The sequence below is a fragment of the Coregonus clupeaformis genome, chromosome 14 (genome assembly GCF_020615455.1).
Source record: "Coregonus clupeaformis isolate EN_2021a chromosome 14, ASM2061545v1, whole genome shotgun sequence".
Classification (NCBI taxonomy): Eukaryota; Metazoa; Chordata; class Actinopteri; order Salmoniformes; family Salmonidae; genus Coregonus; species Coregonus clupeaformis.
The window spans coordinates 27,952,864-27,964,996 of NC_059205.1; the positions used below are offsets into that span (position 1 = coordinate 27,952,864).

Consider the following 12,133-nt stretch of genomic DNA (forward strand, 5'->3'; position numbering starts at 1 on the left):
ACTCCAGACACCCTAGTCATAGACTGTTCTCTCTGCTACCGCGACAAGCGGTACCGGAGTGCCAAGTCTAGGTCCAAAAGACTTCTCAACAGCTTCTACCCCCAAGCCATAAGACTCCTGAACAGCTAATAATGGCTACCCGGACTATTTGCACTGCCCCCACCCCATCCTTTTTACGCTGCTGCTACTCTGTTAAGTATTTATGCATAGTCACTTTAACTCTACCCACATGTACATATTACCTCAACTACCTCAACTAGCCGGTGCCCCCGCACATTGACTCTGCAACGGTACCCCCCTGTATATATAGCCTCCCTACTGTCACTTTATTTTACTGTATATATAGCCTCCCTACTGTCACTTTATTTTACTTCTGCTCTTTTTTTCTCAACACTTTTTTTGTTGTTGTTTTATTCTTACTTTTTTTGTTTAAAATAAATGCACTGTTGGTTAAGGGCTGTAAGTAAGCATTTCACTGTAATGTCTGCACCTGTTGTATTCGGCGCATGTGACCAATAAAATTGTATTTGATTTGATTTGGTGGTGTGATGGTTTGGGGATGCTTTGCTGCCTCAGGACCTGGATGACTTGCCTTAATAGAAGGAACCATGAATTCTGCTCTGTATCAGAGAATTCTACAGGAGAATGTCAGACCATCCGTCTGTGAGCTGAAGCTGAAGCGCAGCTGGGTCATGCAGCAAGACAATGATCCAAAACACACAATCAAGTCTACATGAAAATTGCTAAAATGCAACAAATTGGAAGTTTTGGAATGGCCTTGTCAAAGTCCAGACCTAATCCCAATTGAGATGTTGTGGCAGGACTTGAAACGAGCGGATCATGCTTGAAAACCCACACGTCACTGAGTTAAAGCAGTTCTGCATGGAAGAGTGGGCCAAAATTCCTCCACAGCGACTTGAGAGACTGATCAACAACTACAGGAAGCATTTGGTTGGAGTCATTGCAGCTAAAGGTGGCACAGCCAGTTATTGAGTGTAAGGGGGCAATTACTTTTTCACACAGGGGAATTGGGTGTTGCATAACTTTGTTTATTAAATAAATATGTAATTGTTGTGTTATTTGTTCACTTATGTTCCCTTTATCTAATATTAGGTTTTGGTTGAAGATCTGATAACATAACATTCAGTATCACAAATATGCAAAAGTAGAGAAAATTAGAAAGGTGGCAAATACTTTTTCATAGCACTGTACATGATTCTAATCATCTTATGTACAGTGGGGGAAAAAAGTATTTAGTCAGCCACCAATTGTGCAAGTTCTCCCACTTAAAAAGATGAGAGAGGTCTGTAATTTTCATCATAGGTACACGTCAACTATGACAGACAAATTGAGAAAAATTAAATCCAGAAAATCACATTGTAGGATTTTTTATGAATTTATTTGCAAATTATGGTGGAAAATAAGTATTTGGTCACCTACAAACAAGCAAGATTTCTGGCTCTCACAGACCTGTAACTTCTTCTTTAAGAGGCTCCTCTGTCCTCCACTCGTTACCTGTATTAATGGCACCTGTTTGAACTTGTTATCAGTATAAAAGACACCTGTCCACAACCTCAAACAGTCACACTCCAAACTCCACTATGGCCAAGACCAAAGAGCTGTCAAAGGACACCAGAAACAAAATAGTAGACCTGCACCAGGCTGGGAAGACTGAATCTGCAATAGGTAAGCAGCTTGGTTTGAAGAAATCAACTGTGGGAGCAATTATTAGGAAATGGAAGACATACAAGACCACTGATAATCTCCCTCGATCTGGGGCTCCACGCAAAATCTCACCCCGTGGGGGTCAAAATGATCACAAGAACGGTGAGCAAAAATCCCAGAACCACACGGGGGGACCTAGTGAATGACCTGCAGAGAGCTGGGACCAAAGTAACAAAGCCTACCATCAGTAACACACTACGCCGCCAGGGACTCAAATCCTGCAGTGCCAGACGTGTCCCCCTGCTTAAGCCAGTACATGTCCAGGCCCGTCTGAAGTTTGCTAGAGTGCATTTGGATGATCCAGAAGAGGATTGGGAGAATGTCATATGGTCAGATGAAACCAAAATAGAACTTTTTGGTAAAAACTCAACTCGTCGTGTTTGGAGGACAAAGAATGCCGAGTTGCATCCAAAGAACACCATACCTACTGTGAAGCATGGGGGTGGAAACATCATGCTTTGGGGCTGTTTTTCTGCAAAGGGACCAGGACGACTGATCCGTGTAAAGGAAAGAATGAATGGGGCCATGTATCGTGAGATTTTGAGTGAAAACCTCCTTCCATCAGCAAGGGCATTGAAGATGAAACGTGGCTGGGTCTTTCAGCATGACAATGATCCCAAACACACCGCCCGGGCAATGAAGGAGTGGCTTCGTAAGAAGCATTTCAAGGTCCTGGAGTGGCCTAGCCAGTCTCCAGATCTCAACCCCATAGAAAATCTTTGGAGGGAGTTGAAAGTCTGTGTTGCCCAGCGACAGCCCCAAAACATCACTGCTCTAGAGGAGATCTGCATGGAGGAATGGGCCAAAATACCAGCAACAGTGTGTGAAAACCTTGTGAAGACTTATAGAAAACGTTTGACCTGTGTCATTGCCAACAAAGGGTATATAACAAAGTATTGAGAAACTTTTTGTTATTGACCAAATACTTATTTTCCACCATAATTTGCAAATAAATTCATAAAAAATCCTACAATGTGATTTTCTGGATTTTTTTTCTCTCATTTTGTCTGTCATAGTTGACGTGTACCTATGATGAAAATTACAGGCCTCTCTCATCTTTTTAAGTGGGAGAACTTCCACAATTGGTGGCTGACTAAATACTTTTTTCCCCCACTGTACGTCATGGTCCGAGACCATCATTTAAAGCAAAACGTTATACTTTGTCCTTGAACTACGAGTAGCCTTGTTACACCTTGAGGTCAGGGATTTTTCTGCCATTGTAATCCTTGCGCAGTCCGCCTAAGTGTTTATTCGGTGTTGCCTAAATCCAAACATTGTAAAGTTTTTATATATTTTCAGGATGGAAAAACACATTCAGTGTAAACTTAAAATGACTAAAACTGGAGATAAAGTATGTCGAAAATATAATGGACCTATATATTTTTTAGGGCTGACCCCAATTAGTCGACTGGTCTATTGTTGGGTCGATAGGCTGCTGATCGACCGAGATTGTTTTAGTCGAGCAGTAACAAATATATACACTACCAGTGAAAAGTTTAGACACACCTACTCATTCCAGGGTTTTTCTTTGTTGTAGAATAATAGTGACGACATCAAAATTATGAAATAACACGTATGGAATCATGTAGTAACCAAAAAACTGTTAAACAAATCAAAATATATTTTATATTTGAGATTCTTCAAATAGCAAAGCTGTCATCAAGGCAAAGGGTGGCTATTTGAAGAATCTCAAATATAAAATATATTTTGATTTGTTTAACAGTTTTTTGGTTACTACATGATTCCATACGTGTTATTTCATAATTTTGATGTCTTCACTATTATTCTACAATTTAGAAAATATAAAAAATAAAGAAAAACCCTGGAATGAGTAGGTGTGTCTAAACTTTTGACTGGTACTATATATATATATATATATATATATATTTGCGCCCATCTCCGTGAACTAAGTCATTGCGGAGGCCTAGACTAAAAGCCAATTTATGCTTGATCCGAAAATGTGGTCAGAGGCTCCATATGGAGGGTGTTGACCATGCACCCAGATGCACAATGCACTTCTCTCTCCAGAATGCACTTCTCTCTCCAGAATGCACTTCTCTCTCCAGAATGCACTTCTCTCTCCAGAATGCGCTTCTCTCTCCAGAATGCGCTTCTCTCTCCAGAATGCACTTCTCTCTCCAGAATGCACGTCTCTCTCCAGAATGCACGTCTCTCTCCAGAATGCACGTCTCTCTCCAGAATGCGCTTCTCTCCAGAATGCGCTTCTCTCTCCAGAATGCGCTTCTCTCTCCAGAATGCGCTTCTCTCTCCAGAATGCACTTCTCTCTCCAGAATGCACGTCTCTCTCCAGAATGCACGTCTCTCTCCAGAATGCACTTCTCTCTCCAGAATGCACTTCTCTCTCCAGAATGCGCTTCTCTCTCCAGAATGCACTTCTCTCTCCAGAATGCGCTTCTCTCTCCAGAATGCGCTTCTCTCTCCAGAATGCGCTTCTCTCTCCAGAATGCGCTTCTCTCTCCAGAATGCGCTTCTCTCTCCAGAATGCACTTCTCTCTCCAGAATGCGCTTCTCTCTCCAGAATGCGCTTCTCTCTCCAGAATGCACGTCTCTCTCCAGAATGCACTTCTCTCTCCAGAATGCACGTCTCTCTCAGAATGCACTTCTCTCTCCAGAATGCGCTTCTCTCTCAGAATGCGCTTCTCTCTCCAGAATGCACTTCTCTCTCCAGAATGCGCTTCTCTCTCCAGAATGCACTTCTCTCTCCAGAATGCACTTCTCTCTCCAGAATGCACTTCTCTCTCCAGAATGCGCTTCTCTCTCCAGAATGCGCTTCTCTCTCCAGAATGCGCTTCTCTCTCCAGAATGCGCTTCTCTCTCCAGAATGCGCTTCTCTCTCCAGAATGCACTTCTCTCTCCAGAATGCACTTCTCTCTCCAGAATGCACTTCTCTCTCCAGAATGCACTTCTCTCTCCAGAATGCACTTCTCTCTCCAGAATGCACTTCTCTCTCCAGAATGCACGTCTCTCTCCAGCCAATTTGTGCGCATTCATTGTTTCATAACCTCATTGTGTGAATTGTTTGCGCTTGATTGTTAGTGTATATCAATTCCCCATTACATATCTCACCAGTAGTACATTTCTCGTTCATTCCTATAACTTCTATTCTACAATGTCTGTTGCTTTGGTTACGGTAATTATTTTTATGCAATCAATATTATTATTCCAGTCTTCCCGTTCTCATTGTCTGAGTGGACACATTGTTTGCAGAGTGCACAACCTATGCTACACTTGTAAGAAACAAGTTTTGGTTTATTTCATTCAATTTTGTCAATTTAGTCATTGTCTTTTGTTTGGAGCGCTCCTGTCAATTTTGAGTAAGGACGCACACACATAGAAGTAGGCCTATAGGCTACCTGAAAAACCTTTAGATAACCACTCAGCGTGAAAGTGAAAAATGTCATGCTCTGATCGAGGGGAAACGTCATAAAATAGGCCCGCCTGATAACTTCTGATCAGTGCTTGACTTGGACTGAAATAGGTTCCGGTACACATTTTGGATGCTGGTACTGTTTATATTTAGTTGCAGGACCTCTACAATATTTTTGAGTTAATATTCTATAAGAGGAACGGGAGCTCAAGCAGTAGAAAATTTGAGGTGCGGGACTCAGCGCCGGTGAGCAAATAGCCTACAGCTGTGTCTGTCCCGAGCTCACTGCAGGGAAACTGAGGGCCCAGAATATTTCATACTTTAAAATGATAACCTTGGATTAGAAAACACAACGTGCCATTGGAACACAGGACTTGATGGTTGCTGATAATGGGCCTCTGTATGCCTATGTAGACATTCCATTAAAAATCAGCCGTTTCCAGCTACAATAGCCATTTACAACAATAACAATGTCTAAACTGTATTTCTGATCAATTTGATGTTATTTTAATGGACAGAAAATAGCTTCTCTTTCGAAAACAAGGACATTTCTAAGTGACCCCAAACTTTTGAACGGTAGTTAAGTATTCAGACCCTTTGCTATGAGACTCGAAATTGATCTCAGGTGCATCCGGTTTCCATTGATCATCTTTAAGATGTTTCTACAACATGATTGGAGTCCACCTGTGGTAAATTCAATTGATTGGACATGATTTAGAAAGGAACACACCGGTTGACAGTGGGGAAAAAAGTATTTAGTCAGCCACCAATTGTGCAAGTTCTCCCACTTAAAAAGATGAGAGAGGCCTGTAATTTTCATTATAGGTACACGTCAACTATGACAGACAAATTGAGAAAAGAAATTCCAGAAAATCACATTGTAGGATTTTTAATGAATTTATTTGCAAATTATGGTGGAAAATAAGTATTTGCACAATTGGTGGCTGACGAAATACTTTTTTCCCCCACTGTATATAAGGTCCCACAGTTGACAGTGCATGTCAGAGGAAAAAAAAAACAAGCCATGTGGTCGAAGGAATTGGCTGTAGAGCTCCGAGACAGGATTGTGTTGAGGCACGGATCTGGGGAAGGGTACCAAAACAATTCTGCAGCATTGAAGGTCCCCAAGAACACAGTGGCCTCCATCATTCTTAAATGGAAGAAGTTTGGTACCACCAAGACTCTTCCTAGAGCTGGCCGCCCGGCCAAACTGAGTAATCGGGGGAGAAGGGTCTTGGTCAGGGAGGTGACTAAGAACCTGACGGTCACACTGACAGAGTTTTAGAGTTCCTCTGTGGAGATGGTTGTCCTTCTGGAAGGTTATCCCATCTCTGCAGCACTCCACCAATCAGGCCTTTATGGTAGAGTGACCAGACGGAAGCCACTCATCAGTAAAAGGCACATGACAGCCCGCTCTCAGACCATGAGGAACAAGATTCTCTGGTCTGATGAAACCAAGATTGAACTGGCCTGAATGCCAAACGTCACGTCTGGAGGAAACCTGGCACCATCCCTACGGTGAAGCATAGTGGTGGCAGCATCATGCTGTGAGGATGTTTTTCAGCGGCAGGGACTGGGAGACTAGTGAAGATCGAGGCAAAGATGAACGGCGCATAGTACAGAGAGAGCCTTGATGAAAATCTGCTCCAGAGTGCTCAGGACCTCAGACTGGAGAGAAGTTTCACCTTCCAACAGGACCACGACCCTAAGCACACAGCCAAGACAACGCAGGAGTGGCTTCGGGACAAGTCTCTGAATGTCTTTGAGATGCCCAGCCAGAGCCCGGACTTGGACCCGATCGAACATCTCTGGAGAGACCTGAAAATAGCTGTGCAACAACGCTACCCATCCAACCTGACAGAGCTTGAGAGGGTCTGCAGAGAAGAATGGAAGAAACTCCCCAAATACAGGTGTGCCAGGTTTGTGGCGTCATATCCAAGAAGACTCGAGGCTGTAATCGCTGCCAAAGGTGCTTCAACAAAGTACTGAGTAAAGGGTCTGAATACTTATATAAATGTGATAATTCCGTTTTTTATTTTTAATAAATCAGCAAACATTTCTAAAAACAGTTTTTGCTTTGTTATTATGGGGTATTGTGTGTAGATTGATGAGGAAAAATACAATTTAATCAATTTTAGAATAAGGCTGTAACCTAACAAAATATGGAAAAAGTCAAGGGGTCTGAATACTTTCCTTAAGGCACTGTATATATGGAAAAATATACGTTTTAAATACTTGAACAATCGATTGGTCGAAAGAACAGACGACCTTCGGTCGACCAATACTTCTTTTTTTTTGTCAGGGACAGCCCTAATATTTTTGGGGGATATAATCTTTAAGAACTAACTATGACCAAAATAAAAGCTAGACTGCCAGGGAGAATTAAAACATTCCAAAAACATTGAATTTAGCAGTATTCATTTGGTTATTATGTTTGAGCAAAATAACACAGCCTTAGCCATGGCAAAATGCATATAATAGGAAACTAGTTTTAAAACTGAAAATTTCTCTCAGCTCTAATGTAGAATTGCAAAAAAAGGTCTCAGCTCCATGTATACATTTTTGGGATAGCAGGAAATTGTCTTAAAAAGTGACAATCAAGATGGGGGCCTCTAAAATGTACTCAAAAGTTAGGCGCGCCGACAGGCTGACAACGCTCATTGCCACGCCCCCTGCCACGCTCACCACCTAAGCCCCCTTTCGATAAAAAAACAACAACCCTGGAGGTGAACCTAGCCTGGTAATAAGGTACATAGCATAACAGTCTCAATCCCAACTGTCTCCCAGTCAGATTAAGCTAATCTCAGAGTACCTACTTCAGTCAGGGCAGGATGGTAAAACCCTCATTGCAATTCCTGAAATGTCTGCCCTGCAGCAGCAGCGATCCCAGAAACCAAACAAACATCCAACACAACCATTTCACAGCAGTCTTCTCTACAGGCCTCTGTATAAATATTTGTTTCTGTAATTATGACCCGTTACAACTTCTCTCTAGTTTCTATTAGTTCTGGCAGAGAACCATCAATCATGACGGTTGTTTTTCACAACGGTGCGTGCGCCTGGTAACCCAGCAGGTGAGTTAATTAGTACTATACAGAGTGTCCTATCCGTTTGTTGGTGAGTTAAAGCTACATTTTGCTGTTTGAAAAAAGTATTATAATACAGGGTCCCTGCTACTTGACAATTTAACAGATTCCCAGATCCCAGACTGTAGCATTAAAGGGGATGTTGAGAGCTGTATTAAAAGCGGTGAGAGGCGTGTAAAAGGGTGGCAGTGCAGTCTGCCACCGCAGGGCCTGCTCTGTTTGGAGCCCTGTACTGTTTATGACTCACGGGCTATTAATCGTATTGTTTACAGTGCTGTAGAAGATAGCGCCTTCCAGCCTTGCAGCCAGACAGAGCCAGAGCTGCTGAGAGGAACCAGTCCCCCCCGTCAAGGGCAGAAGCAGCGGTAAACACACACATGTAGACATACACAACACACTCACACAGTACGTACACACGCACATGCAAGCTTAACCCTCCATACACAATTTAAGGGTGTAATTTATTGACCAAGTAGCCTAAATTACACACTAAATGTAAAAGACGCAATAACGGACTCACAAAACCTGTTGCTTTATATGGAGACACGACCATTTCCATCTGCTTTCAATCTCTCTTCCTTTCTATTCATCCCTCTCTCCCTTTCCATCTCTCACACAAGCACATACAAAACGTGACGAGGTATGTGTGAGTAATGATAGAGGTGATATATAGTTTAGCTCTCACATTAGCAGGCGCCCCTGCTGGTAGAGTTAATTTGTCTCCGTGTTTGGGTCTCCACTCCACACATACTGCCAGATGCCAGACTCATCTGTCACCTCAACTCCTCCTGTGTCCCCTTTCATCCTCAACAACATTTACCCACACCTGGAAGACACTACCACACTCACACACACTGGCTGCCGCCATTACTGTCTGAACATATGGTTGAGGGGTAGCCTATTTAGTGGACATGGAGGGATTGTCAGATTTCTTTCTCTGATCCCAGATGATGCACAAGACGTGCAACTTGTATTATATGTACAATCAATACACAAACATCCTGTGGCAGGAAGTATTCTTCCATAACTGAACATAAATAGCCTGAACAGAAGCTTGAGTCATGTACCACTGAACAATAATCATTTCAACTGAACACACACCACCCAACAGATATTTAGAGGGAAAGGATTTTATTTCACAACCTATTTTCAAGGGTTTGGCATCGCCACTGACTGCCACTAAACTCTGTCTTTCTGACAACCACCTAGGGTGCTTTTCAGGAATACAACACTACTACTGCAGTCAGAACCTACTCCCAGTCCCAAGCACTCTATCAGGAATCAAATGCCACTGCACTTAAAGACTCCTAAAATAAATACTTTCACTTCAACCAAGGGAGACGTCTTTTTCAAGGGGTTTAAGACTTGGTAGAGTCCAGAAGGCCATCTTTCTCTCTCTCTGTAATATTGTGGAGGAGCTTGAGCGTGAAATAAAAGTAAATGGCTAGATTGAAGAGAGCGACATACATCTTGGTTTCTCTGAAGGCGAGGGGGACAGAGGTTGGGTGGAAAGCAAGGCAGCACGTCACAACAACACAGGCCCGGCAACAAATACTGACTCCAGCACTATTCACCTTCACTGTACAGTCCAACTCGCACTGTTACACACTGGTGACGGAGGGAATCAGGTCATAAAATGAACACCCGCCACCCGCCAAATGCGGGTAGATTTAGATATTGGCGGGTAGGAATGTCCTTTCACCAGCCACGTAGGCTGGTGGTCAATTTACAGTGTGAGCATTACATTCACATTTGCAAATTAAAGTCAAAGTATGAGCACGTGCTAGTTTCTGCCGTTTTGTTTCATAACTGCTAATCGCACAAAGAAATAAGAATCCTGTAGCCCACCTCACGCAGCAACAATGCCTGGCTGGGGAGCTATGCGCACTGAGTTAAGTGCTGACAATAGCGTGCAACTGCAGCCCGCAATTCGGGGCATTCCTGCATGTGGGCATTCCTGCATCTGACCCCCACCCACGAGTATCCCATTGGTTCCTTCCTGAACCACCCCAACTGGCTTGCTAGTTAGCACAAGGTGTCGCCCCCGCCTGCTGTGTACTAGCTAGTTTGACACCGCCTCCCTCCTGCTGTGTACCGGGCTGCAATTGCACCCTTCTCAATGCTGATATATTCATTTTTGGTGGCTCTGCTCACAGGCATAAAAGTTTGTCTAATTTACTCAAAAGTCTATAAAGTGAGACTTGGTCCTCGTGTTTCTTGGCTATTACATTGTTTTGTTCACAAGCTCAGTTGCTTTTCAATGTTAGTTTGAGTCTGCTGCTTCAATTGAAAGCGAAGAGTCGCCGTCTACTACTAGTCGGTGTGTCTCACACACACACACACACACACACACACACGACTCAGTGGCCCCATTACCACGGTAACCTCCCGCTCTTAAAGGGGCAGCTGAACATTTTCTCATCTGATAAAATGTTGGTTAAAAGACTCGGGTCACGAAAATTATGAAATTGCGCAATTTACCACAATACTCTTACTAATATATTTCTGGGTTTAGAAACATTACATAGCATGGTGGGCTGAAATAGCAGGTGCGCCAGAGTCCTCTGACCCCAATTCCCTCTGTCCCTGTGCCAATGGAATGTGTGTCAGCTAAGGGGAATGATTATGTCCCCTAGCCGGCCCTGACCAGACCACATACCACGAGCCAGACCTACAGCCCAGCCACAAGGGCAGCTGCTAGTGTGTGTGTGTGTGTGTGTGTGTGTGTGTGTGTGTGTGTGGCGGACACTCTACTCCAGTCCAGAGAGAACATGATGTCTATGTCCAAAACCCCAGGATTCTCAAACTGATCGGTATATTGTAGTCTCTCTTAGCTACCTGCCTTAATGTGTGTCTCATGTATGAGAGACGAGAATAGCCCATCGCTACAGAGTGGAGCAGCAGCAACCAGGTGGAGCTAGAAATAAACGTGGCCAAGGACGAGGAGGCAGACTACTGATAGAGGCTGTAGGCTTGCCTAGTCTAGCAGTCAGAAACAAACACATAAACCTCAAAAGTAATATGGAGTTCAGTGTGGTCATAATCCATTTACTAGCAGTACCATTAAATTTGTTCATTTGCAATCAATGAGAGTAAAACAAGTTTGAAACACAACTTGGCAAGCCACAAACCCAACTGTATGGAGGCCAGGGCCTCCCATTCCATTCACTCGGTTTCCAGTGACGCCAAAGGCAGATTTCCACATTGAGTGACCCAAGTCTTTCCATCTTTTTCATCACCAGCCCTAGCTTGGCAGTTAGGGCCAGGTAAGTATCAGGGTCGTACCTGGGGTTCCCTCGGAGGGCAGCGTGGTGCAGGGCGTTGAAACCGTTGTTGTTGGTGATGGTGACATCTGCTCCCGCCTCCAGCAGCACAGACAGCATGTCGTCTCTCTTCTTACTGATGGCATCATGTAGGGGCGTGTCACCCTCCGAGTCCTGTAGGGGGCGAGATTATACCAACGTCACTATGACCACCTGCGCCACCCCCATTGTCACTAACAATAGGTATATACTGTTCATGTGAAGAAGTTTAGATTTCACCTAAACCCTTGAGTGCAGCGAGAGCCACCCAAATATTTGGTTAGAGATTGGATACATGACAGTGCTCCAAAGTAGGTATCTGCAAAATCTCCTAAATGTTTGTGCATTCACAGACGCGACAGCCAACCAGACTCCATGCTAAAAATCTGGGACAAATTGTGTAGAAATATCCAATGCCCTACAGAGCATTTATCATTTAAGGGTCAACCACAATTTATCACAGACCAAAAGAAAACAAGATGTACAATTTATGAGTGAATCAAAATCAATGCAAATGTACCTGCCACCACCGCACCAGCATGAAATTCCCTTCTGAGTACACGGTTTACAGCTGAAGACTCTAAAAACACCAGAGTCTGTCTACTCATGTATACATGTACTCACTCGTGTGT

At 43.5% G+C, this 12,133-nt stretch overlaps 1 protein-coding gene across 3 annotated transcripts in view; it reads right to left on the reverse strand.

Moving 5' to 3' along the window:
• Nucleotides 1-12,133, reverse strand: part of LOC121581063 (E3 ubiquitin-protein ligase mib1) — an 85,501-nt gene that overhangs the window by 53,887 nt on the left and 19,481 nt on the right. For all 3 annotated transcript variants that reach the window (XM_041896428.2, XM_041896427.2, XM_041896426.2), the window contains exon 12: nucleotides 11,485-11,636. In XM_041896428.2, coding sequence (XP_041752362.1) covers nucleotides 11,485-11,636 — 152 coding nt within the window. The remainder of the gene's footprint in view (nucleotides 1-11,484; nucleotides 11,637-12,133) is intronic.